Source organism: Phyllopteryx taeniolatus, chromosome 14 (assembly GCF_024500385.1).
Source record: "Phyllopteryx taeniolatus isolate TA_2022b chromosome 14, UOR_Ptae_1.2, whole genome shotgun sequence".
NCBI classification, from domain to species: domain Eukaryota; kingdom Metazoa; phylum Chordata; class Actinopteri; order Syngnathiformes; family Syngnathidae; genus Phyllopteryx; species Phyllopteryx taeniolatus.
Window position 1 is genome coordinate 26,619,409 of NC_084515.1, and position 24,738 is coordinate 26,644,146.

Consider the following 24,738-nt stretch of genomic DNA (forward strand, 5'->3'; position numbering starts at 1 on the left):
TATTTGGACAGAAGTCAATTTAGCAATTTGAAGAGCACGGGAACTTGTTAAAGGCATTCCCATTTTTTTCCCTTACATTGACCATATGCTAAGTGTGCAGGCAATACATTCATTTTCAATTTTAAGATCTTTCCATTTCTTTTGTTCTAAGAATATTCCTGTCTCTTAAGGGAATCAGTGGGCTTGAATTGTTCTCCAGTTCTATCCAATTTGTTTCCTCGTCTTGCCCCACCCATTCTACTAATCCTCGTAACTGAGGTGCCCAAAAATACAATTTAAAATTAGGTAAACCTAGGCCACCTTCCCTCCTAGAACCGCATAGTAGTTTCTTCCGGATCCTAGGTTTCTTCCCCTGCCATACAAATGTTGAAATAATTGTATCCAATTTTTGAAACATAGATGGAGGAATCCATATTTGCAATGCTTGATAAAGGTACAAGACACAGGGGGCTGAGTTGAAAGACCTGTCTGGTCCCTCTTTTCAACTGGAATTCTTCAGAAATATAGCCATTTACTCGAACTTTGGAAGTAGGCTTAAGGTACAACGTTCCAATCCATCTAATAAATGTAGAATCAAAACAGAATTTCTTCAAAGTGTGATGTAGGAACAACCAATCGACCCTATCAAAGGCCTTCTCAGCGTCAAGGCTGAGAAGCATTGATGGGTCTGTTTTTTTTCTTAGCGGCTGTCATTATGTTCAATATTCTCCTAATATTATTGATTCCCAAGCGTCCAGGAATAAAACCTGTTTGGTCAATACCAAGCACGTTTTATACATTTCTGAAGTCGTTTGGCTAATATTGATGTTAAAATTTTCATGTCGCAACACAAACTTATCGGTCTGTATGAGGAAAAATTTACAGAATCTTTGCCCTCTTTGTGGATCACATATGATCGCTTGGGACCAAGATTTAGTTGGATCATTTTCAGAGAGAGCATGATTAAATACTCTTCAAAATAAAGGGGTAATTCCGTCTTTGTATTTATAAAACCCACACGGGTAGCCCTACACTCTGGGGGACTTATTTTTTTAATTTTTAAAAGTCTCCTCAATTTCCTTTTTGGAAATTTGTTTTATTAACCCTTTAGATTGGGTTTCGGTCAATGAGGGTAATGTTTTTCTTTCAAAAATCTTTGAATCTTGTTTGATTTGTTGATGTCTTCTGGTGAGTTGTATAAAGTTTCATAATATGAGGAAAATGCGTCAACAATGTCTTTGGGGTGAAATATAATATTGTCCAAGCCCATCTCTTTCATCAGACTGCAACGTCCTTGTTTTTCTTAAAATTGCGCCCTGATCTGAAGGTTGTTTATCTAAATGTTGATTCACCACAGAGTTAAAATCCCCACCTATCAAGAGAGTCCCTTCCACAAATGAGGTTAACACCTATGAGATTTCTTTAAAAAAAAAAAAAAAAAAAAAAAAAAGCTGCGTCATCTTCATTTGGGGCATACATATTTAGAATTGATATTTCCTTTCCATGATTGAGCCCTCTGATTTATGATATCTTCGGTTGGCATGCGTTACTTCCTCTTCCACGTTTATCATGTCATCCTTTTCAGACTGCTCTGGTATACCATACAAGCGTATGTTGTTACGACGTAGACGATTTTTCAGATCGTCACATTTATTGGCAAGGTTGGCAACAGGTAACTTAGCAACTTCTCGTGTTTATTTTGTCGGTCTTCCGTGGCACTCAATCTGTATTCCGCTTCAGTCATTCTGTGGTCCAAATTGTTTGTGCGTGTTGCAAAATCCGTCAGTTTATACTCCAATCTGGTGAATGAAGTTTTTAAGTCTTGGAATAACTCGGTATTTTCGTTTTCGTAGCTCCGCTAGCACGTTATTTTCAGCGTTAGCCCCGTAGTTAGCCATAGTGTTAGCTTCCCCATTAGTTTTCAATGGAGTAGTAGCTTCAGTTATCTTTAGCTGCTTGAGTCCTTGCTTTCCATCCCCTATTTTACGTTGTTCTTGGATGTTTTGGGATTCAGCATACTCTTTGCGTTATCTCTTTCGCTAAGTCTGGTGTTCATTTATCAAGAAACCTTCACAAAACGGCTTAATTTAATAATTCTGTCAGAGCTGAAAGGTTTACTGTCCTCACTCGGCCATGACGTAGCCGGAAGTCCCGACCTGACTTTCAACAGTCATATCAAATCAATTATTAAAATTGCCTTCTACCATCTGAAGAACATATCCAGAGTGAAGGCTTGCATGTGTCAAGCAGACCAGGAGAAGCTCATCCATACTTTTATCTTAAGTAGACTTGACTATTGTAATAGTCTTCTGACTGGCCTCCCCAAAATTGAGCAATCTAAACCGGTTTGATAATACGATTGGGGAAAAACAATGGAGGAACTCTGCTCTAACTTTCAATTTGAACCTTGGTTTAAGTTGTTGGTAAAGTTGTTAATAAAGCTGTCAAGAATTGTACTCTCCTAGGAGTATGGACTCTTACTTTAGAATAATGTGACCCATGTAAAAGTATCCTTCTTCAAATATACTTTAAAAAGTACTCATGTATGAGTAACTGCTTTGTAACTTCTGTCAAATAGATATATCGTGGTAGTGTGAAAATGTGAATATTGCTCCATCAATATAACTTTAAATAGAAAACAAACTACAAAATAAATGTGGACAGAGGTGTATTTAGAGTATCATAGATGCATAAGACACCCACGTTTTGCACACGTACAGTGGGTACGGAAAGCTTTCAGACCCACTTAAATTTTTCACTCTCTTATATTGCAGCCATTTGTTCAATCATTTAAGTTAATTTTTTTCCTCGTTAATGTACACACAGCACCCCATATTGACAGAAAAAAATTGAATTGTTGAAACTTTTGCTGATTTATTAAAAAAGCTAAACTGAAATATCACACAGCCACAAGTATTCAGACCCTTTGCTGTGACACTCATATTTAACTCGGGTGCTGTCCATTTCTTCTGATCATCCTTAAGACGGTTCTACACCTTCATTGGAGTCCAGCTGTGTTTGATTATACTGATTGGACTTGATCAGGAAAGCCACACACCTGTTTATATAAGACCTTACAGCTCACAGTGCATGTGCAAATGAGAATCATGGGGTCAAAGGAACTGCCTGAAGAGCTCAGAGACAGAATTGTGGCAAAGCACAGATCTGGCCAAGGTTACAAAAACATTTCTGCTGCACTTAAGAGCACAGTGGCCTCCATAATCCTTAAATGGAAGACGTTTGGGACGACCAGAACCCTTCCAAGAGCTGGCCGTCTGGCCAAACTGAGCAATTGGGGGAGAAGAGCCTTGGTGAGAGAGGTAGAGAAGAACCCAAAGATCACTGTGGCTGAGCTCCAGAGATGCAGTCGGGAAATTATAGAAAGTCAACCATCCCTGCAGCCCTCCACCAGTCGGGGCTTTATGGCAGAGTGGCCCGATGGAAGCCGCTCCAGTGAAACACATGAAAGCCCGAATGGAGTTTGCTAAAAAAAAAAAAAAACACCTGAAGGACTCCAAGATGGCGAGAAATAAGATTCTCTGTCAATATAGAAATTGTTGACATTAATTCTAAGTGGCATGTGTGGAGAAAACCAGGCACTGATCATCACCTGTCCAATACATTCCCAAACAGTAAAGCATGGTGGGGGCAGCATCATGCTGTGTGTGTGTGTGTTTTCAGCTGCAGGGACATGGAGACTGGTTGAAATCGAAGAAAAGATGAATGCGGCCAAGTACAAGGATATAATGGACGAAAACCTTCTCCAGAGTACTCAGAACCTCAGACTGAGCCAAAGGTTCACCTTAAAAAAAGACAATGACTCAAAGCACAGAGCTAAAATACCGAAGGAGTGGCTTCAGAACAACTCCCTTACTGTTTTTGAATGGCCCGGCCAGAGCCCTGACTTAAACCCAATTGAGCATCTTGGAAAAATGGCTGCCCACCAACATTTACCATCCAACCTGACAGAACTGGAGAGGATCTGCAATGAGGAATGGCAGATGATTCCCAAATCCAGGTGTGAAAAACTTGTTGCATCATTCCCAAAAAGACTCATGGCTGTATTAGCTCAAAAGGGTGCTTCTACTAAATACTGACAAAGGGTCTGAATACTTATGGCTGCGTGATATTTCAGTTTTTCTTTTTTAATCAATCTGCAAAAATTTCAACAATTCAATTTTCTTCTGTTAATATGGGGTGCTGTGTGAACATTAATGAGGAAAAAAAATTTACTTAAATGATTTTAACAAATGGCTGCAATATAACAGAGTGAAAAATTTAAGGCGGTCTCAAAACTTTCCGTACCCACTGTAAATGATCATAGTTTTACATTTTAGTGTGATGTATCATAAATACACATTGGATCAATTTTAGTTAAAATGTTTAGATTTGATAGCGCGTCAGCCTCACAGTTCTGAGGACCGGGGTTCAATGGAGTTTGCATGTTCTACCCGTGCCTGCGTGGGTTTTCTTCGGGCACTGCGGTTTCCTCCCACATCCCAAAAACATGCATGAATTGGTGACTCTAAATTGCCCGTAGGTGTGAATGTGAGTGCGAATGGTTGTGTGTATGTGCCCTGCGATTGGCTGCCCTGCGATTGGCTGGCAATCAGTTCAGGGTGTACCCCGCCTCCTGCCCGATGATAGCTGGGATAGGCTCCAGCACGCCTGCGACCCTAGTGAGGAGAAGCGGCTCAGAAAATGGATTGATGGATGGATGTTTAGATTTGAAGGCTTAACCCATTCTGATGATGGGAGTTCTGACATGCCTGTATTCAGAATCAGCTTCATCGGCCAAGTATGTTACAAGACACACAAGGAATTTGTCTCCAGTAGTCGGAGTCACTCTAGTATGACAACAAACAGCCACTATGACAAAATATACATTTATGACATACTCTAAAAACCACGTGTGGAGAGTCATTGAGCAATGAAAGTGTACTACTCATGTAGTGATACTGATATCATGGCAATGGCGAAAGCAATTTAGAACAATTTAAAGTGACTAATAGTGCATTGATCTGGTACAGTGACGATTGTGCAAATGGTGCAGAGAATTCTCAAACACAGTTGGCCAACAACAGTATGCAAATAGTGCAGCGTGATAAAACAATGAGTGTACAAATAATGTAAAAGTGTCCCGACAGAGGTGCAAAATTGGCAGCATGTTGCAATGAAATTGTAAGTTAACTGTTTAAGAACTTAATGGCAAGAGGGAAGAAGCTGTATGTCGTCTTCTGGTTTTAGTGACGGAAGGAGGTGGAATAGGTGGTGACCAGAATGTGGAGGATCCAAGAGGATTTTGCGTGCCCCTGATTGCAAGTCCTGGCATTGTGCAAGTCCTCAAGAGTGGCTAGGTGGGTACCGATAATTTTTTCGGCAGCCTTGGCTGTTCGTTGCAGTCTTATTTTGTCCTTCTTTGTGGCAGCACCAAACCAGACTGTGATGGATGAACACAGAACCGACCTAATGACTGCTGTGTAGAACTGTCTCAACAGCTCCACTAGTAGGCCGAGCTTCCTCAGAAGCCACAGTCAGTACATTCTCTGCTGGGCCTTTTAGAGGATGGAGGTGATGTTGGTCTCCCACAGCAGGTCCTGAGAAACAGTAATTCCCAGGAATTTGAATGTCTTGACAGTTGACACAGAGCAGTTGGACAGCTTGAGCGGCAGCTGTGGCGAGAGATGTTCCCTCAAGTCCACGATCATCTCTACCGTCATGAGCGTGTTCAGCTCCAGTTTGTGTTGGCCACACCAAAGCTCCAGCCGGAGGGTCTGGGGGGGTGATCGCTTGTAGCTCGTTAGCGACCGTAATCCTCACCAAACTGATGCAGAGTCATGAGCAGCTAACGTGTTCCCTCTTGATCACTGCTGGTGAAATAATAAACTTTAGCTTGCCTACATCACGCCCAGTTTTTTTTCCTGCTGGTTTTAAGCTTCATTGTGCACTGATCTCTCACAAGTGCTCTACTGCGATTGACATCACACGTCTTGCAATCTTGCGTCACACGTCGCCTAGTAAAAGACCACCTCTCGAGAACACGGCTAACTTAGCCGCCTCAACCCACGATTGCGATAAAGTGCTCTTATTAATCTAAAAGCCTCCATTTTCACTAGTTTTTCGAAACGCTGATTGTGTTTTAAAGCTATGTGCCTGGTATTTTTAACCAGTTTTGTGATTTACAACAGAACAATTACAACAACCTCTGCCAAAGAGAGGTGCTGCTCTGCTAACGCAGAAGCGCCACCTTCCATTCGCAGACGTTCCCTACACAACACAACTTGATTTAAACACTGCCTCCCGGTAATAGTAAACAATTACTAAACGGTTTTGTTTCCGAAGAGGAGCTATTAATTAATTGCTTGTTTAATTTTTAAACACTCTCTGTTTTCATTTTTAATAAAAAAAAAAAGAAATAAAGGAAAAACCTGAGTTGGTTTTAAATTTTCAGAAGCAAAAAACATGTTTTTGAAGAAAAACATTTTGGGGGGAAATTTCTTATATAGTTATTATTATTTTTTTTTTTAAAGTTACTTTTATTTTTAATTTTTTTTCTTTGAATTTTTTTTTGGGCTGTTCCCTCTGCCTAAAACCAATACCATTGACAGCCATACAAGCAATTAATTAATTCACATGCTTAAGTGTAAGTACATTTAACGTTTACCAAAGTTGAATAAAACTGATTTAGCTGAAGTCCTAAATTGTGTTCACAAATTGAACTGACTTGCTGTGATAACCATCACACACAGTCAAATCAATTTGTTAAACTAAATCATAACAAAATGTATTTATCAAAGCTAAATAAACTGGTTAAATTAGTTTAAAATTTAGTTAACAAGCTGATTCGTTTCACTCCACCAAGTGCCCTTCGCAACGATTTTAAATCAACAATTAAATTTCCAACTCTCACGTGGCAATTTTAATTTGATCAAATACATTTTGTGCACATAACTTGACACCCTCAACACGCTCTATTCAATCACTGCTTCTACGCACACTCAAACACCTTCAAAGTTACGTGATAAACCCTCCCATGATAATTTACTCACGCTATTTAATTGTTTAACAATTTATAAAATTGCTTATATTGTGCCTCTAATCCAAATTAGACGCACCGCTCAAACAGCTTACATTACAAACAATTCAGTTGGGTACCACGTACAGCTACTACACACGCAACGCAATCATGACGGAAGTTTCAGAAAGTCCCAGTCAATACGACAACCTTGACACACTGGAAGAGCTCGTCAGTAATTTAACAAGGGACCTTGTTATGCAGAGTCTGTCAAAAATGCTGGCCTGGAAGTCCTCAATGACAAAATCGCACAACTTATGAGTGACGCCGAGCACAAAACCTTAAAAGATAAAAAATCTCGATCGAACGCTAAGTTGCATGGTGCTGAACTTGGTGTCCCAACTCAAATGGAGCGACCGAGAGGACGCTCGGGCAAAGTGCAGAATGGAAGCTGAACAGAATAAAAAAGTCCAATTAACTGCACAATTGACAGACACCACCACAGGTTTAAACTTGGCTGAAGCCCGCCTCCCTGATGTTGAAATGCAACGCGTTGATGGGGAGGCTCGGATAGCCGACCTAACTGCTGTTGTCATCTAAAGACAGCGGCGAATTAAACTATGACGAGGATAAATCAACCCAAGCCCCTATCTCTCGCGAACTAACTTCCAGAGTTCAACAAAAACAGCTACAATACATTTATGCCGAGATTGCCCACTCAAAAAGCTAAATTGGTAGAATTAGCCGACCGACCGTGTAATGACCAAGTGCTTGAATTACAGGCCGAACATCAGCGAGCAAATCTTCTGCTGAGTCAAGCTTCCGGTGACATCCAGCGGTTCACCGAAACGGAACAGGCGTTACCACCACGAATTCGGGAACTGTCCTCAGACCGGTGCCTGGTGTTGGACCACTTGGAGGACTGCGACCTATCAGACCGCACTCCTTCAAGTGACGACACCCTCACCGACGACACCGCAGAGTACCCTGTAGCCCCCTCAAAAAAAAATTCCAGTTGCAATGACAGTACTTGCAGTGCCAGCATAAAGCATACCAGTTCAGTGTTTCCATAATAAGGACAACCGCACCAGCTACCCAGCCAGCTGTTGCAGACCGCTTGTGAGTGTCCTTGGATAAGACAATGGCTTCCTGCTTTTAGCAAGGCTAGAGAGAGAAGCAAACCTTATTAAAGAAGGAGAAAATGATCTATACAGGCTGGCCAGACAGAGGGATAGAGATGGGAAGGATGTGCAGCAGGTTAGGGTGATTAAGGATAGAGATGGAAATATGTTGACTGGTGCCAGCAGTGTGCTAGCTAGATGGAAAGAATACTTCGAGGAGTTGATGAATGAGGAAAATGAGAGAGAAGGGAGAGTAGAAGAGGCAAGTGTGGTGGACCAGGAAGTGGCAATGAATAGTAAGGGGGAAAGTTAGAAAGGCATTAAAGAGGATGAAAAATGGAAAGGCAGTTGGTCCTGATGACATTCCTGTGGAGGTATGGAACCATCTAGGAGAGGTGGCTGTGGAGTTTTTGACCAGCGTGTTCAATAGAATTCTAGTGCGTGAGAAGATGCCTGAGGAATGGAGGAAAAGTGTACTGGTGCCCATTTTTAAGAACAAAGGTGATGTGCAGAGCTGTGGGAACTATAGAGGAATAAAGTTGATGAGCCACACAATGAACTTATGGGAAAGAGTAGTGGAGGCTAGACTCAGGACAGAAGTGAGTATTTGCGAGCAACAGTATGGTTTCATGCCTAGAAAGAGTACCACAGATGCATTATTTGCCTTGAGGATGTTGATGGAAAAGTACAGAGAAGGTCAGAAGGAGATTGTCTTTGTAGATCTAGAGAAAGCCTATGACAGAGTACCCAGAGAGGAACTGTGGTACTGCATGCGGAAGTCTGGAGTGGCAGAGAAGTATGTTAGAATAATACAGGACATGTACGGGGGCAGCAGAACAGCGGTGAGGTGTGCTGTAGGTGTGACAGACGAATTTAAGGTGGAGGTGGGACTGCATCAGGGATCAGCCCTGAGCCCCTTCCTTTTTGCAGTGGTGATGGATAGGCTGACAGATGAGGTTAGACTGGAATCCTCGTGGACCATGATGTTTGCAGATGACATTGTGATCTGCAGTGAAACCAGGGAGCAGCTGTAGGAACAGTTAGAAAGATGGAGGCATGCACTGGAAAGAAGAGGAATGAAGATTAGCCGAAGTAAGACAGAATATATGTGCCTGAATGAGAGCGGTGGTGGGGGAAGAGTGAGGCTACAGGGAGAAGAGGGTGGAGGACTTTAAATACTTGGGGTCAACCGTCCAGAGCAATGGTGAGTGTGGTCAGGAAGTGAAGAAACGGGTCCAAGCAGGTTGGAACGGGTGGAGGAAGGTGTCAGGTGTGTTATGTGACAAAAGAGTCTCTGCTAGGATGAAGGGCAAAGTTTATAAAACAGTGGTGAGGCCAGCCATGATGTACGGATTAGAGACAGTGGCACTGAAGAGACAATAGAATCAGAATCATCTTTATTTGCCAAGTATGTCCAAAAACACACGAGGAATTTGTCTCTGGTAGTTGGAGCCGCTCTAGTACGACAACAGAAGGAAGCAGAGTTGGAGGTGGCGGAAATGAAGATGTTGAGGTTCGCTCTCAAAGTGACCAGGTTGGATAAAATTAGAAATGAGCTCATCAGAGGGACAGCCAAGGTTCGATGTTTTGGAGACAAGAGTTAGAGAGAGCAGACTTTGATGGTTTGGACACGTCCAGAGGAGAAATTGTGAGTATATTGGTAGAACGATGATGAGGATGGAGCTGCCAGGCAAGAGAGCTAGAGGAAGACCAAAGAGAAGGTTGATGGATGTCGTGAAGGAAGACATGATGACAGTTGGTGTTCGAGAGGAGGATGCAGGAGATAGGCTTAAATGGGAAAAGGATGACGCGCTGTGGCGACCCCTAACAGGACAAGCCGAAAGGAAAAGAAGGAGAGAGAGAAGTAAACCTTATAAATGTGAATATAAGTAATTTTGCCAACTCAAGTCTTCAGCCATGGTGGAATCATTAACTCATTCATTGCCAGCCATTTTCTGAGCGGCCAACTCCATATTGCCAGTTGTTTTAGAGCAGGGGTGTCAAACTTTGTCACGGGCCACACCGTAGTTATGACTTACCCCAGAGGGCCACTACGACTGTGAACCCATATAAACGAAAGATTACCTCATATAATTACATACAGTATACACAACACATTGATGACTAAGCAGTTTTGAAATCAGAAGCCTATAAGAACATGTTTTTCAACTATTACATATCTTTTCAAAGGGGGATTGGTAACAAAAAAAATGGTTGCAAATATCTCAATGTTATTACATCAGAACACAATTAGTAATTTTTATTTGCTTTCGCGGGCCACATAAAATGCTGTGGGTCCCCGTTTGACACCTGTGATTCTGAATGATCATGGAACCTACAAAAAAGAAAGATTAAACTTTTATTTCATTAGAAAAAAGTTCTCCCTTTTTCGTTTAGTAATCATCAGTTGAAGATGTGTAAGTTTCACCAAAATACCTGTTTCCAAGTAGAAAGCGGAGAAAATGAGCCTTCTGTGACAAGTTGCTTTACAAGCAAAATTTGATGCTCGGATATTTTTTGCTTTTTTCACACCTCAAATATATAAACAGTACTTTCTGTCAATACAACAGTATAAACAACACTGAGAAAGGGCTTTTGATGGAAAAACTATTTATTTACAAGTATATACTTAACCTTTTACAATCTTCACATTTGAAAAACATGTTTGAGCTTTGAACTATACACAGGTTTGTGTGTGTGTGTGTGTGTGTGTGTTTTCCTCTGCAAGGGTAGACCGCTGGGGTGTGCTTCAAAATACTCCAGAGCATACAGGTTGTTTTGGTATACAATGTGTTGGAGCAGCTTGTCTGTGAGAAACAGTTCCAAGAAGTCAGCAGGCTCATCAGAATCCAGCCCTGTGCTCAGGGATCCAGTGAAGGGGATCTTATTTGGCCGCCAGTCAGCTGGATGCCAGCCAGAATTATCCTCACCTCTGTTGCATACCCAGCCTGTAAATTATAGAAATATAATTACCATAAAAATATACGTTTTAAATTATTTAGTGTCTTCTTTTCCCTTTGGCTTGCTCCGTTAGGGATCGACACAGCATGCTATCTTTTTCTAAGTAAGCTTATCTCCTGCACCCACCTCTCTAACACCAACTTCCCTCACTACATCTCTAAACCTCTTTGGTCTTCCTCGAGCTCTCTTGCCTGGTAGCTCCCTCATCATCACCCTTCGACCAATATACTCACTCTCGCTCCTCTGGACATGTCCAAACCATGCAAGTCTGCGCTCTCTAACTGTCTCCAAAACCTCAACTTGTTCGTCCCTCTGATGAGCTCATTTCTAATCCTATCCAACCTGGCCACTACTAGAGAGAACCTCAACATCTACATTTCCGCCACCTCCAGCTCTGCTCCTTGTCGTCTCTTCAGTTCCACTGTCTCTAATTTGTGCATCATTGCTGGCCTCACCACTGTCTTATAAACTTTGCCCCTCATATTGACACTTGTGTCACATAATGCCTGGATCAGACTGCAAGGCAAATTTGGTCTTTAACGATTACACGACTGTATGTCAGACTACTGCCATAAAATCTTGCCTTACCTGGGGGCAGACAGTGGCAACATTACACGGCATTCATTCCGATAGCGCCGTATCCAGTCTTTTACAATCACTGGGCTTTATCTTGTCAAATCAAACACTGTCGGATAGGCGGAACCAGAAAACGTGTCACCACTCTACGTGCCCGGAGACACCTGTTACTATGGTGACAATAACAACAAGTATTGTGCTTGGGGAAAAAAAGAACAAAAAAAGGAAAAGTGTGCTTTCATCACCCACCGGTGCTTGGGAGTGGGCTGTCCATTCAAGAAGAGCTTGAGGTATGTTCATGTACTTTTAATACAATATGGCTCACTAGCAGGCAACAATGTTATGGCTCAGGTAGTGTGGCCGAGCGGTCCAAGGCGCTGGATTAAGGCTCCAGTCTCTCAGGAGGCGTGGGTTCAAATCCCACCACTGCCAGTTCCTTCTCAATATAGTTAATGTCCTAACATTTGGGCAGCCGTGGCCCAATGGTTAACCATGGTTAATTGGACCTAGGTTCGAGACCCCGACTCGACCATCCTCCTACATCCCCCCGGACTCACGGCTGTGGTGTCCTTGAGCAAGACACTGATAACCCGAAATGCTCCCCGGGCGCTTCAGCTGCTCCAGTGTGTTCTACTAACATGTTGATGTGTTCACTGTGATGGGTAAATTGCAGAACAAATTTCGTGTGCATGCATGCATGTTCATGACAATAAAGGTGATTCTCCTCTTAGCCTAGCAAGCTAGTACTAGCACTGACGTTTGTATGTACACAAGCCGGCATTCTGTTGAATCATGCTCTAAATTGTCAGTAAGCATTGGTTCGTGCGTGTTTATCTTGACAACAGTGATGTTGACATCTGCAAGCACAGAAGGCGAAGCGCCGGTCACAATACGCAATCATTGGTCGAGGTGCGCTGTCGGTCAATACAGTATTTCAACACGACATGGAAGATATCCAAGAAATCTTCACTTTGGCGTTGTAGGGTCAAACCGTTGGTCGTGGATTATGTCACACTACAAGAAGTTTTGTCATTCTTGACAAAATATGTCGGGCTCGATCTGGGAAATTGCACGTGATAGCTTATCGGGCCAATGTTGTCTGATCTAGGCATTACACACCTGACACCTTCCTCTACCCGTTCCAACCTGCTTGGACTCGTTTCTTCACTTCCTTACCACACTCAGCATTGCTCTGGACTGTTGACCCCAAGTATTTCAAGTCCTCCACCCTCGCTATCTCTTCTCCCTGTACCCTCACTTCTCTCTGTAGCCTCACTCTTCCCCCGCCACCACTCTCATTCAATGCAATTTGGCTCATCTTCATTCCTCTCCTTTCCAGTGCATGCCTTTCTAACTGTTCCTCGACCTGCTCCCACTGCAGATCATAATGTCATCGCGAGCATCATGTTCCACGGGGATTCCAGTCTAACCTCATCTGTCAGTCTATCCATCACCACTACAAACAGGAAGGCGCTCAGAGCTGATCCCTGATGCATTCCCACCTCCACCTTAAAGTCCTCTGTCAAACCAACAGCACACCTCACCACTGTTCTGCTGCCCTCATACATGTCCTGTACTATTATAAAATACATCTCTGCCACTCCAGACTTCCGCATGCGGTACCACAGTTCCTCTCCAGGTACTCTGTCATAGGCTCTCTCTAAATCTACAAAGACGATGTGGCTCCTTCTGACCTTCTCTGTACTTCTCCATCAACACCCTCAAGGCAAATAATGCATCGGTGGTACTCTTTCTCGGCATGAAACCATACTGTTGCTCGCAAATACTTCTGTCCTGAGTCTAGCCTCTACTACTCTTTCCAATAACTTCATTGTGTGGCTCATCAACTAAATTCCTCTATAGTTCTCACAGCTCTGCACATCATCCTTGTTCTTAAAAATGGGCACCAGCAAACCTTTACTCCATTCCTCAGGCATCTTCCCACGCACTAGAATTTTATTGAACAAGCTGGTCAAAAATTCCACAGCCACCTCTCCTAGATGCTTCCATACCTCCACAGGTATGTCATCAGGATCAACTGCCTTTCCATTTTTCCTCCTCTTTAGTGCTGTTCTAACTTCCCCCTTACTAATCATTGCTACTTCCTGGTTCACCACACTTGCCTCTTACTCTCCCTTCTCTCTCATTTTCTTCATTCATCAACTCCTCAAAGTATTCTTTCCATCTATCCAGCAGACTACTGGCACCAGTCGACACATTTCCATCTCCACCCTGACCCACCCTAACCTGCTGCACATCCTTCTCATCTCTATCCCTCTGTTTGGCCAACCTGTGTAGATCTTTTTCTTCTTTTTTAGTGTCCAACCTGGCATACGTCATCATATGCCTCGTTTGGCCTTTGCCACCTCTACCATCACCCTATGTCATATCTCCATGTATTCCTTTCTCCTCTCCTCAGTCCTCTCAGTGTCTCACTTCTTCTTAGCTATCCTCTTTCTTCGTGTGATTTCCTGTACTTTTAGGTTCCACCACCAAGTCTCCTCCCCTTTCCAAACAGAAGATACACCAAGTACTCTCCTGCCTGTCTCTCTGATCACCTTGGCTATAGTGGTCCAGTCTTCTAGAAGCTCCTCCTGTTCACCGAGTCTGTCTCACCTCTTCTTGAAAAGCCATACAACAGCTCAACTTCCCCCACATGGTTCTCTGCTCTGCCTTAGTCTTAACCTTCCTCCCACCATCAGTCACCTTACACACCACCATCCTATGCTGTCTAGCCACACTCTCCTGTATCACCTACCTTAGAGTCAGTAACCTCCTTCAGATTACATCATCTGCACAAGATGTAATCCTGCATGCAACCTGCATGCTTCTACCTCCACTCTTGTATGTCACCCTATGTTCCTGCTTCTTCTAGAAGAAAGTGTTCACTACAGCCATTTACATTATTTTTGCAAAATCTACCACCATCTCTCCCTCCAAGTTCCTTTCCTGGATGTCAAATTTACCCATCACTTCTTCATTACCCCTGTGTCCTTCACCAACATGTCCATTACAATCTGCACCAATCACGACTCTCTCTCTGTCTGGGATGCTCAAAAGTACTTTATCTAGCTTCTTCCAAAATGTCACCTCTACGTGACATCCTACTTGTAGGGCATAGCCAGTAATCACATTATACAGTGGGTACAGAAAGTATTCTGAGCCCCTTAAATGTTTCACTCTTTGTTATATTGCAGCCATTTACTAAAATCATTTAAGTTCATCTTTTTCTCATTAATGTACACACAGCCCCCCATATTGACAGGAAAAAACGGAATTGTTGAATGGCTGGGCCACTCAAGAGCAGTAACGGAGTTGTTCTAAAGCCACTCCTTCGTTATTTTAGTTATGTGCTTAGGGTCATTGTCTTGGAGAAGGTGAACCTTCGGCCTAGTCTGAGGACCTGAGCACTCTGGAGAAGGTTTACGTCCAGGATATCGCTGTACTGGGCCCCATTCATCTTTTCCTCGATTGCAACCAGTCGTCCTGTCCCTGGAACTGAAAAACGCCCCACACAGCATGATGCTGCCACACCATGCTTCACTGTTGTTATTGTATTGGATAGGTGATGAGCAGTGCCTGGTTTTCTCCACACACACCGCTTAGAATTAAGGCCAAAAAGTTACCTCTTTGTCTAATCAGACCAGTGAATCTTATTTCTCACCATCTTGGAGTCCTTCAGGTATTTTTTTTTGTTCATGTTTCTCATTTGCTCTGAGATGCACGGTGAGCTGTAAGCTCTTATATAGACATGGGTGTGGCTTTCCTAATCAAGTCCAATCAGTATAATCAAACACAGCTGGGCTCCAATGAAGGTGTAGACCCATCTCAAGGACGATCAGAAGAAATGGACAGCAGCAAGTTAAATATATGAGTGTCACAGCAAAGGGTCTGAATACTTATGGCTGTGTGATATTTCAGTTTTTCCTTTTTAATAAATCTGCAATAATTTCAACAATTCTGTTTTTTTGTCCATATGAGGTGCTGTATGTACATTAATGAGGGAAAATGAATTTAAATGATTTTAGCAAATGGTTGCAATATAACAAAGAGTGAAAAATGTAAGGGCGTCTGAATACTTTCCGTACCCACTGTAAATACCATAAAATATATTTTTTGTTGCAGTACCACAATACATTTGTTAACCTTCCCTCACCACACACATTATACAGTATTTTCCTGCACTTTATCCACTTACATTTACACAAGTGTTACACTGGTCACATTCCACTCATTGCTCTTTTTGTTTTTTGGCAGGGCTTTCTATAACTACAAGAATGACAAAAGTCTATAAATCTAGTCCTTCTAGCCATCAAGACTCCACATCTACAGAGTTGCCAGTACAAATACACATCCTGTATTTGTACTGGCAACAAATGTTTCGTAGACTAAATAGCATGTATGTAAGGCAGTGATTTCCAACCTTTATGGAGCATGGCACATATTTTACAATTGAAAAATCTCACAGCACAAAAATGTCACAAAAAGTGGATACATTAATTACTGTATGTACTTCCTGCCATCTAATGAAGACCATTCATTTGTTCTGTCTGTCACTATGCCTCACTGGCATAAATAGATGAACAAAGATGCATTATTTATTGTAAATATATGTATTTTTTAGCGATTAGGTAAAATTTGATCATTTCACACGGCACACTAATGTGCCACGACACACTGGTTGGGAATCACTGATATAAGGGAAGGGTTAATCGGTGAAGCCAGTAAAGTTGGAAAGCGGGCTAATGAGCTCTTACCTCTTTTGTTTCTGTCCGGAGCATCAGGAGATGAGCCTCTGCAACTTTCCAGCGTCATCTTTTCTTTTCCTCTTGTGATTGCCATCGTCATCCATTAAAGATGACAACCTCTTTTTACTTTTGTCCCTGGAGACCATCTGTTCCACTGTCACCTGTCTGTATTTCTCCATTTTTGTGTTTTATATTCTACACTGGTTCAGCCAGTCTCCGCCTCACTTCCTCTTTTTATGTTTTGACTGACCTCTCATCGAAGGCACTGCTGCCATCTGCTGGCGGTTTTTATGGCAGAAAAATTTATTCAGTGCTTCAGTCACAATGGAGCTGCGCCTGGCCCCGCTCAGCCCCTCCCCATCGAAAAACGTAATTGGGGAGTTTTCTCGTCACTGGCGGGGAACGTTTGGTTTCAAAGTGAAGAGTTTATTCATCAATGGCAAGAAAAGAGTTAAGAGGCCAAAAACACTTGCTAATCTCCCACTTTGCAAATGTAAAAGTGTTGTAAAAGGAAATGACGTATTCAGATATTCTGCAAACAAAAAGATGCTGTAATCTCTCGTCAGGTCATAATTTATTCTGCCGTCTTTCCTTGTCTTTGATTGCTTGCGCTAATGCATTTCACAATATAGGATAAAATTAAGTAAAAGTGTTAACCTTGAAGATTAATGAGGATTTTCCCATACATTTCGTCATTGTTAGACTAATAAAGGTTATCTTATCCATAGGTACATGCCGCATCAACTGAATGAGAGAAAAGAAAAGGCTCTCAAGTGCAATATGGGCTGAACTGTCTGTACCTAGCAGTGCCGCTGACTGGCTGCGTCCTCCAAAGCTGCGACTGAAAGAGCTATGCCTGCTTGCATAAGAGGCTGGTCGGCTAGGGAGCCAGGGCAGCAGGAACGCTGGGAGGTCACATGGTTGTTGCTCCTCCAACACAAAGGCCACCTCAAACCATTTTCTCTGAAACAGGGAAAAATCTTCTAAGGCTGCAGTGGACCAGCCACAGGACCCTGTCGGGGGTAGCTGTGAGGCTTGGCCTGCTGAACGACAAAGAGAATCATGTAATTTATGTAATTGTGGAAATTGTTTGTGCACACTATCGAAATTAACATGACCAGTATGCATCGGATTGATTTTGAACCCATTCACCATCCTTTTCTGCCACAATCCTATAGATGTAGAACCCATAAACAAAGGTCCGCATAGCATCTCCAGATGCATGGGCCACCAAACCTTCCTCCAGCATTTTCTAAGACAAAAAAGAAAACAAATATGAGACGCTTAGAGATACATGCAGGTGAGCCAAAAAAAAAAAAAAAAACTCTTGAAAAAGTATGAAAGGTCATACTGTGATTTTTTTTTCTACTCTAGTGTGTCTGCCTTTTCAGGGTACTGCACTTTGCATACCTTGGACACGGTGGAGGCACTACAATATGTCTCGCAGCTGTTCTGAAAATTTGTCCGTGGGCTCCCCACCCACTTCAAATAAGTGAGTGAAAATAGATGATGGATTGATTGATTAGTAATTCTATCAGATGTCATTTTGTAGAAATTCGACCCCATTAATCAAATTCATGTTTTTATCAGCTTTTTTTGAATTTTATATTCAAGGATGGTTAGTTGGTTGGTTACAAGTCCTTGGTATATTAAAATAAAGTACTTTATCACAATGTTGAGACTATTCACATACATCCAAATTAAAAAATAAAACATTCAGTGTTGAATCTACAGTACATGGAGAATACTTACTGGGATTCAAATCACTAACATTCCCAATTAGCTTATATATACTGTAGCTACAATTACTGCTGTACTTTCAAGGGATATCAATTGTTCAATTGTTGGCTCAATGCCTACTGTACAATTGATATTAATAATTGTTACAAATTTAATTAATTAAGCGGAAATTAAGAAAATTTCATGAACACAATCAAAAACATGATGTTTCATGATATCACATGAATCATATGACTAAATTATTCATGGAGAAATACAGAATTGCTATTTGGACATTGACACAGACAACAACCCAAAAGATTTGGATCACAGAAAGGCAACCTTTACCTGCATAATATCAATAGCCATGCTCTGTGTGGCTACACCCTCAACATTGGTGACTAACCAGTGGACGACCTCAGCACTTATGAAGCAGTTGCATGGCAGACCCCTTTGTTCTGGGAGCAGCAGTACACCTGTCCTATGTTATTAGAGAACACACACAAAAATCAGATTGCCATATACACATTGCCGTAAAAATGTATTTGCCTCTTTCTCAAATTCTATATTTTTTTTGCATATTTTCCACACTTTGTTTAAGCTTATCAAACAAATGCTGTTAATATCAGTCAAAGAAAACCCATGTAAACACAAACTGCTATTTTGAAACAAAACCAAATTATCAAAGCTACCTGGCCCTGTGTGAAAAATTAATGGCCCCCTCAAGGTGGCTGCTTTTAGGCCCACTAAGGCATTAGGCCTTGTGTTGATATGATCCTCACCCTCCTGAAAAAGTTGTATCTTGTGTCAAAAGGGCTGTACCCCTTTTGACTAACTCTACTTACTTCTCTTAATCATCAAAGTTACACTGGGTGAAAGGGGAAGCAAGTAGGCTGAACTTCTATCCATTTCTCAGGCAACCAGCTATAATCCAGTTCGGTAGGTTTATCACCTCTACTCGGAGCTCTTCCCAGTCTTTTGCCACAGACACGGGTTGGCCCTAATAGGCTGTCTCGGAGTAGCTCACTTGATTTCGGGTGTTCAAACTTAAGTGCTCTTTGCTTGATGTTTACTTGCTAAGTCATGATGCAAAAGGTACGAGGTTCTATCTCTGCTTTTATTCACTTGAATGAGTTATTTCATTTCTCTTTCATTTTTCCCTTGCGGTACTTGTTCTATAGCTCTTGGTTCCTTTTCTGTCGCCCATACTTAGGGGGAAAAATGGTTTGTTTTGTTGTTTGTGGTGTATAAGGGGTTATCTATAACTACATATTGCTTTTTGTGAGGGGGCTAGTTTTGAGGTGTCAGAACAGTCCAAATTGCATGGACGACTCCTCGGTGTAAGAGAGGTGCTTTGACTTCCTTAGCCATGTCCTGTATTCCAAGTGCACCTTCCGGTACACTTACCATGTTACGACTTGCCTCCCCTTTAATAGGTTGTTGTATTAGTTATTATAAGATTTAAGCTAGGGGAGAGTGACGGGCGGTGTGTGCGCGCTTCAGGGCCAGTTTCAAAAGGACACTCTATTTCCTTTTTACTGCTAAATCCTCCTTTAGGCTTATGCTTTCAATAAACCATTCGTTGTTCGTCAGTAGACGAATGTAGCCCATTGCTTCCCCTCTCATCTACTACACCTCGACCTGACGTTTAAGGTTGTACCAGTTGTGCTCACTATAAGACCTTCACAGGGTAAGCTGACGACGGCGGTATATAGGCGGAAATAACAAGGGAGGGTGAGGTTTAACGGGGGTTATCAGTTCTAGAACAGGCTCCTCTAGGTGGGTCTAAAGCACCGCCAAGTCCTTTGGGTTTCAAGTTGGTACTTGTAGTTCCCGGGCGGATATGTAGGTAAGTTGTTATCAATGTTTACAGCTATGCATAGTGGGGTATCTAATCCCAGTTTGTTCCGTAGCTTTCGTGGACTCAGAAATATTAAAGCCACTTTCGTAGAGGGCCTTCATATCTTCGGATGCGTATAACAGCCTTGAAGAGGTTTAGCTTTAATTACTCTATGTCTTAACCACTCTTTACGCCGGTTTCTGTCATCTTGGGCCTCTCGTATAACCGCGGTGGCTGGCACGAGTTTTACCGGCCCTCTTAGCTTTAACTAAGTCAAGTTTGCACTTATGGCTTAATGTTTATCACTGCTGAATTCCCTTGGGGGTGTGGCTAAGCAAGGTGTAATGGGCTACAGTAGTGTGCCTGATACCTGCTCCTTGATCTCATAAGAGGGTTAAGGGCATCCTCACGGGGTTGCGGATACTTGCATGTGTAAATTTAGCTTTAGGCGACAGCAAAGTTAGGACCAAGCCTTTGTGCTTTCGGAACTTTCTAGGGTTCTTCTTAACAGCTTCAGTGTTATGCTTTAGTTTTAAGCTACGACAGCACGTTATAATATTGCAGTGACTTTATAGAGGCAAAATAGACATAAGCAACAACTGGCATGGATGATTATTGAGACCTTCCAGTGGTGCCCTGCGAATAGAGTCTATGGAACCCTTGGACTACATACGAACCCAACAACCACGAATCCCCCCTTATCAGTAACTGGAGCTGGCCGCCCCGCATCTCTGATCTCTACTCCAAAGGGCGGGTGACGTCGAGGCGAATCCTGGACCTTTGTGCCCCAAGCTGCGTGGGGGATCCGAATCCCCCCTTTTCAGTAACTGGAGCGGTCATCCCTGCCCTACATCTCCGATCTTTACTCCTAAGGGCGGGTGACGTCGAGGAGAATCCTTGACCTTTCCTTCATGTATGCTTTAGTTTGTGGTCACCAACTGATAGCTGAACATTCTCCTTCAGGATTTTCTGGTAAAGAGCAGAATTCATGGTTCCATCAATCACAGCAAGTCATCCAGGTCCAGAAGGAGCTAAGGAACACCACACCATCACACGACCACCACGTTTGAACTGTTGGTATGATAATCTTTTTCTGAAATGCTCCGTTACAATTTTTGCCATTTTTGCCAAGACTTTTGGGATAATATACCATTCAGATATTTTGTTGATGTTTTGCAAAAGTAAGACGAGCCTCTATGTTCCTTATGGTCAGCAGTAGTCTTCACTTTGGAACTCTGTGTTGGATGCCATCTCCTCCACACTGTTGAGTCATGAACAATGACCTTAACTGAGCAAAGAAGGCCTGCAGTTCTTTAGATGTTGTCCTGGGTTCCCTTGTGACCTCCTGGATGAGTCATTGCGGTGTCCTTGGGATAATTTCTCTAGACTGGCCACTCCTGGAAAGGTTCACCACTGTTCAATGTCTTCTTTTTGTGGAAAATGGCTCTCACTGTGGTTCACTGGAGTCCTAGACCTTTACAAATTCATTTTTAACCCTTTACAGACTGATAGCTATAGATAGATAACCCTCTTTGGCTTTCTAACAAGTATACGTAGCTTTCGAACTGGCGAGTTTTTGGAAACATTTAGCAGAAAGTATTGCATACATAGATCAAGCCAGGCTGAAACCACATGCAGTGGCAACGATTTTTCTTTCGACAATCGCATCAACAACCCAGACACCACCGGTTGCCATGGTAAACGGGAAAAGCGGCACGTAAAGGACGCAGGTAAGGACTCCTTTGCATGGACTACGACTGCACTATTGGTGGTGATTATGTGCTGATCATTAGAAATGTATTAAAACCATTTACAGTTTCAGTTTAAACCAAATCGGCACACTGCTCTTTACGTTTCATGTACGGCTGACTGCTGCAGACACAAGGGGTTTTCCACTACTGACAGTAAAGGATGACCATATACCAGTTTGTATTTCCAACCTGCTCAGCACGATATTGCTGCATCCTTACTCCAGTGTCCTTGTTGCACTGACAGCAGTGACCACCTTTAAACATCTGTTGTGCAGCTGTTAAAAGTTGCCGCTAGCATCTGTCAAAGCGAGGCTCCGTCCTCCTGATCAGCTCAAACGTAGGGTTATTTTTACCACAAGTCTACTTTCAGCCATCTCTTGTGAAGATTAGGCATGGACCAATTACCATGTCGAAGGTATAGTGTGGGGAGGGAGACGTGAGACAAACACGCTGCGGGAAGCCGTGGCCAAATGGTTAATTTCATCGCCTGCCACCGTGGGGGACCTAGGTTCAAGACCTCGACGGTGGCAGCATCATGCTGTGGGGTTGTTTTTCTGCTGCAGGAACGAGGCGACTAGTCCACATAGAGGGTAAGATGACAGCTGCTAAATATAGAGAAATTCTTCAAGAGAACTTGCTCCAGAGACGAGGGCATTGATTCACCTTTCAACACGACAATGACCCAAAGCACACAGCCAAGATAACAAAGGAGTGACTTCAGGAGCAGCCTGTCCTTGAGTCGCCCAGCCAGAACCCGGACTTGAATCCAATCGAACATCTCTGGAAAGATCTAAAAATTGCTATCCACCGACGCTGCCCATCAAACCTGACTGACCTTGAGAAGATCTGTAGAGAAGAATTGGAGAAAATCCCCCAAAACAGGTGTGCCAAGCTTGTAGAGACATACCAAAGAAGACTTGAGGCTGTGATTGCTGCTAAAAGTGCTTCACTAAAATATGAAGCCAAGCGTATGAATACTTATGCACCTATGTTTAAATGTTTACATTTTCAATAAATTTGCACAACTGTGTGAAAAGATATTTTTACTGTGCCATGATGGGATATTTTATGTTGATTTAAAAAAAAATAAAACTATACTTAAATCAGCTTTAGAATAAGCCTGTAACAGGAAAATGTGGAAAAAGTGAAGGGGTGTGAATACTTTCTGGTGGTACTGTATCAGTCTCCTCCGGCGCAGTACATGCAGCTTTCAAGACAGCTGTTATTAGACCCTTACTCAAAAGACCCAACACTGACACAGAGTCTTTGCAATTATAGCCCGGTGTCAAATCTCCCCTTTACAGTGCTGTGAAAAATTCCCAAAAACCTTCAAGAGAAACGATAGTATCCTTGATGTTTTTTTTATCCCACTGATATAAATGATATTAGAGCATAATAAAGAATTGTACATGTTACAAATTCTGCCCTGTTAATCAAACATAGGACCATAACTGAAATGTTGTTTCATTTACTAAATAAAAGTAGGATTTCACAATAAGAGCAAGTAAATAAGAATAAAGTTATACTGTACGTGTTCAAATAAAGTGATGAACTTCAGAAAAGGTTTGGCATCTTGACAACAGTGAAGCCTCAAACAATTTGACATTTTAATTTAACAAATCTTAACTGAACCGTTTTAGAGGTTATTGTTTATTGAAAACCATTTTGGTTCATAATGGCGTTTCACATATTAAATGCACTTTTAATAAGAGCTCTGAGTGGGAACTTCCCACAGAAGTACGAACAAAAATGACTCTGTCTGTTCCATTTTAATCGCCATTTGTTCCAAATTTTCTCTTCCTTTGTTGGTCATTTTCTGATCTTTCTCTGTCTTTAACTCAATCCCACCACCCACCCTCCACCAACCCTCCCTCTTGTCTTTGTCTGGTCTGTGCGCAGTCAGTGATTTCAGTAATTACCACCTGCGATGCAGATTTGATTCGCTGAAAGAGTGGCGGAACTCGCATGTGATTGGTCGGTATAGTTCATCACTACCGTAAAGCCTGAAATATGTGAAATATTTGCTAAAATAATTTAGGTTAATTGTTTCAATTTTTTTGATGGTTGACTTTCTAGAACGTTCGCCCATCTCCCGACTGCATCTCTGGAGGTCAGCCACAGTGATCTTTGGGTTCTTCTTTACCTCTCTCACCAAGGCTCTTCTCCCCCAATTGCTCAGTTTGGCTGGACAGCCAGCTCTAGGAAAGCTTCTTGTCGTCCCAAACGTCTTCCATTTAGGGATTACGGAGGCCACTGTGCTCTTAGAAACCTTAAGTGCAGCAGAATATTTTTTGTAACCTTGGCCAGATCTGTGCCTTGCCACAATTCTGTCTCTCAGCTCTTCAGGCAGTTCCTTTGACTTCATTATTTTCATTTGCTCTGATTTGCACTGTGAGCTATAAGGTCTTACATATACAGGGGTGTGGCTTTCCTAATCAAGTCCAATCAGTATAATCAAACACAGCTGGACTGAATGAAGGTGTAGAACCATCTGAAGGATGATCAGAAGAAATGGACAGCACAGAGTTAAATATATGAGTGTCACAGCAAAGGGTCTGAATACTTATGGCTGTGTGATATTTCAGTTTTTCTTTTTTAATAAATCAGCAAAAGTTCCAACAATTCCGTTTTTGTTTTCCTGTCAATATGGGGTGCTGTGTGTACATCAATGAGGAAAAACATTTACTTAAATGATTTTAACAAATGGCTGAAATATAAAAAAGAGTGCAAAATTTAAGGTGGTCTGAAAACTTTCCGTACCCACTGTATGTGACAAATGTTGTCCACTCAACAGCCATTGCAGCCTGGTCATCCTGGAAGTGGGATCCCCCCATCTGCAGTCCCTTATCAAGGTTTTTTTTTTTTGGGGGGTTTTGAGTTTTTCCTTGCCAGATTGGGGGGTTTACATTAAGAGATGTCGCCAAACATTGCCTGTGAAGCCCTTTGAGACTATTTTGTAATTAAAGACGCTGCAAATAAACTTGAGTAGATAAGAGGTGGAGTTTTACACTTTTCAGACAGTTGGACA

At 42.2% G+C, this 24,738-nt stretch overlaps 1 protein-coding gene and 1 non-coding gene across 18 annotated transcripts in view; one reads left to right on the forward strand and one right to left on the reverse strand.

The window, feature by feature from the left end:
* depdc5 (DEP domain containing 5, GATOR1 subcomplex subunit) overlaps positions 1-24,738 on the reverse strand; it is a 238,272-nt gene that overhangs the window by 17,773 nt on the left and 195,761 nt on the right. For 16 of the 17 annotated variants that reach the window (XM_061796516.1, XM_061796515.1, XM_061796513.1 and 13 more), the window contains 3 exons: positions 18,468-18,600; positions 17,553-17,652; positions 17,201-17,443 (listed from right to left, as the gene is read on the reverse strand). In XM_061796516.1, coding sequence (XP_061652500.1) covers positions 17,201-17,443; positions 17,553-17,652; positions 18,468-18,600 — 476 coding nt within the window. The remainder of the gene's footprint in view (positions 1-17,200; positions 17,444-17,552; positions 17,653-18,467; positions 18,601-24,738) is intronic. The other variant, XM_061796514.1, reaches the window with a different exon arrangement.
* On the forward strand, positions 12,003-12,084 carry trnal-aag (transfer RNA leucine (anticodon AAG)). Its single transcript has one exon. It is a non-coding gene; the product is annotated as a tRNA-Leu (tRNA).